General features: G+C 40.1%; 1 protein-coding gene across 1 annotated transcript; it reads left to right on the plus strand.

The window, feature by feature from the left end:
• Positions 1-444, plus strand: LOC106317003. Its single transcript, XM_013754868.1, has one exon. It carries the CDS (start codon positions 28-30, stop codon positions 313-315), a length of 288 nt encoding a protein of 95 aa, XP_013610322.1. The 5' UTR covers positions 1-27; the 3' UTR covers positions 316-444.
• The last annotated feature ends 2,537 nt before the right edge of the window (positions 445-2,981 follow it).

Raw genomic sequence — 2,981 nt, forward strand, 5'->3', positions numbered from 1 at the left:
TTGAAGAAATTTTTTTGCTCTATATATATGTTGACAGGAGATGCTACTCTTGTCCTAAATAAATCTGTAAGCACTTTCATCAAAACAAGAATGGTGTGCAGAGCAGAAGAAGCTTTGAAGCAGAGAGAGAACCTAAAGAGGTGTAAACAAGATCATGATCGCCAAAAGAAGAAGGTGCAATCAATCACAGATTGCAAGAAAGAGAAAAGTTGTAGATTCAAGCGAAGCACTTCTAATCTCGACCAGGACGGCGCTTCCTCAGCCATATTTTTCCTTGCTTGCATTGCCTGCTCATCCTTCTCCAATAATCTCTAATTATTCCCGCTGTAAGAGCATCCACAGTTAATTACTTTTCATACAACGTTTAATTAAATCGTAGTCTTCTATTTGTTAATTCTGTTGTTACCTTATCTTGTGTTATAATTTTCTTATTTTTTATTTTCATGTTTTAATCTATGTTCGTGTTATAGTAATATACAACAGTTATGGAAACAGTTTTGAGGATGCAAATTTAAGATGCGTCGCTTGTGTTCGTATAATTGTAAGGATATAAAAAATTTGTATTTGTATATCGAACTTCTGTTAAGTATGTTAACATATGGTTAAAGTTTCTGTATCCTAAGATATATTAATTGTCGACTGGTTTGAGAAAGTGTTAGAAGAAATTATATACATGCTAGAAGATGTATCAAATATATATATAGTGTTTCATGCACTAATCACAAAGTAATATATGAAGTGATACAACAAGTCCTATAGGAAGTTGAGCTGTGCGACTGCTTAAATATATAAGTGGATAAAAGCATGAGGTCGATTTGGACAAATCAAAACGGTGACTGCTGAGATGGATAGTCATTTTGATAGTATATCTAAGATGAGGAAAAAATTATTTATTCTTATGAAAAAGAAAAGAAAAATTGGTTATAAATCCCAGAGTTTAAGCTGAGCAATCAGTATAAATGCTAAGAAGCCATTTTACGAAGATTCACGCACCTAGGGATATTTCAGAGATGCACGCAAGTGTTGGGGGTGGATTTACATCCTCCCTCAAGGCTCATTAAACAATGTACTAAGCCCATTTGGTTAGAAAACCCTAGACATATCTTTCTATAAATAAGGAGCTCCTCCTTATGAGAAAGGATCTCTTCTTCCTTTTTACACATTAAACACTTCTTACAAAGAATTTATAGATTTAGATTTACTTGATCACTCTTGTAATACAATCTTTGATCTATAAATTCTTTTTGATGTTCTTTTTCCATTTGATTTCAATGTTGATTTCTCTTTAGCCTCAAGAATTTAAGAAATCTATTTCTTAAATTCTTCATTGTATGAATCCGACAAACACACCATTTTCGGTTCAAACAGTTGGCGCTAGAAGGAGGGGGCTAGAGAGAACTATCTTGAAAGCATGTTAAATTTGGGAAAATCCTAGATCTGTGCCCATCAAACTCAGTCCAAGAGATAAGTTTACAAAACGATGTCTCATTATTAAATTCGATTTCATTGACTATAGCATGATATATATGCATAATCAAGGAGAAGGATTTGAACAATTTAAAAAAAAAAATATTATTATTGGATTTAGGAGTCGCCGGTCAAAACGGAGATGGTGGGACAACCTAGCGTATGACGGAAGAAGAGATCGGCCAGAGCTGTTTCTCCTGCAGTAGCCGTACCGTCCAGATAGAGCTCTCCGGCAAAGGAAACAAAGGCGGTCGCAGGTCGATCCGTGAGCTGACGAGATCCAGACAATTTCTAATCTCCGGCGAGCTTGTAAAAGGACGAGGTCGTCGTTGAATCCTCAGATCCGTCGAGCTCCATTCAACTGCAACCGATAGCAACCTAGCGCGATCTGGATCAAAGGAAACCGATCCCGTAATCACCTTGTCAATTGTCGGCGCCAACTGTGGAGACTCTCGAACGGGCTCCAAGTTCGAGACTAGATCACGGCGAGGAAAGCTTCCTCCTTTTCATCCCTACGCTGACGATCTTCCACCGGCAACGTCACCAAGATCCCCGCAAGTTATAGCAAAGACCACGGTGGTTCATCAACAGAGCATCTCTGAAACTTGAAGCTTTCACCGTTGCTTGACAAGGTCGCAAAGCTCTCCGTTCTTGAGTTCCCCGACGAGATCGTTGACTGTGTAAGGCAAGCCTAACTTTGCTGACTTCAACCTGGTTCCTTACGAATGGGGAGGCTTCGTTCACCCTTGGATTGATGCATTAGCTATGGCCCGAGTGGGTCTCGAGGAGCTTAGGTTGAAGAAGATGGTTGCCTCAGACGAAAGCCTTGAGCTTCTTTCAAGTTCCTTTGCGAGTTTCCCCGTCTCTTGTGCTCGTTTGTTTCTCTCCGAAACTGGCACCAACAGGAGAGGAAAAGAGTTCGGTAAGAACAAGCTCATCTCCTGATCTCGCAAGACTGCAACGATGGAGCTCGATCTTGCAAGATAAGCTCACGGACCAGAGTTCTACACAAGCCTGGCTTCACAAGATTGTTTACCGCTCAAAACGCATTCCAACCCGTCGTTAAGTTTAGCTTCTTGGACAGAAGCAATCACGTGACGGCCTTGGCAGTAACGCTTTGATCTACGCACCGGCTTCTTACACTTCACCACCATCACGTCTTCAAAAGCTCTGTACAACCAGAAATGTTGAGCAGCAAACACGATCTCGGCTGAGGATGCAATGGTCGCGACGATGTTGTGAGAAGATCAATTTCTAACACACGGATTCATCACAGTTCATCTGTCTCTATAGTGGTTATTACAAGCTTCTGTGAAAATCAGAGCTCAGCAACCTCAACTGCACGAGTCAAGATACTCTGCAAGTGGATATAAGAATAGTTTGATTTATTACTTCCTTCTCGACAACCACGTCCTCGGACACTTCTTTCTTCTCCACACTAAAGATAAGCCCTCTCACTAAATCATCACATGCTTTAATCACCTTTATATTATACATATGTCTCATGGTGAAGA

This window comes from Brassica oleracea, chromosome C9 (genome assembly GCF_000695525.1).
Source record: "Brassica oleracea var. oleracea cultivar TO1000 chromosome C9, BOL, whole genome shotgun sequence".
NCBI classification, from domain to species: domain Eukaryota; kingdom Viridiplantae; phylum Streptophyta; class Magnoliopsida; order Brassicales; family Brassicaceae; genus Brassica; species Brassica oleracea.

Coding starts and splice junctions, on each gene's coding strand:
- LOC106317003 (XM_013754868.1), top strand. CDS start 28: ATGTTGACAGGAGATGCTACTCTTGTCCTAAATAAATCTGTAAGCACT.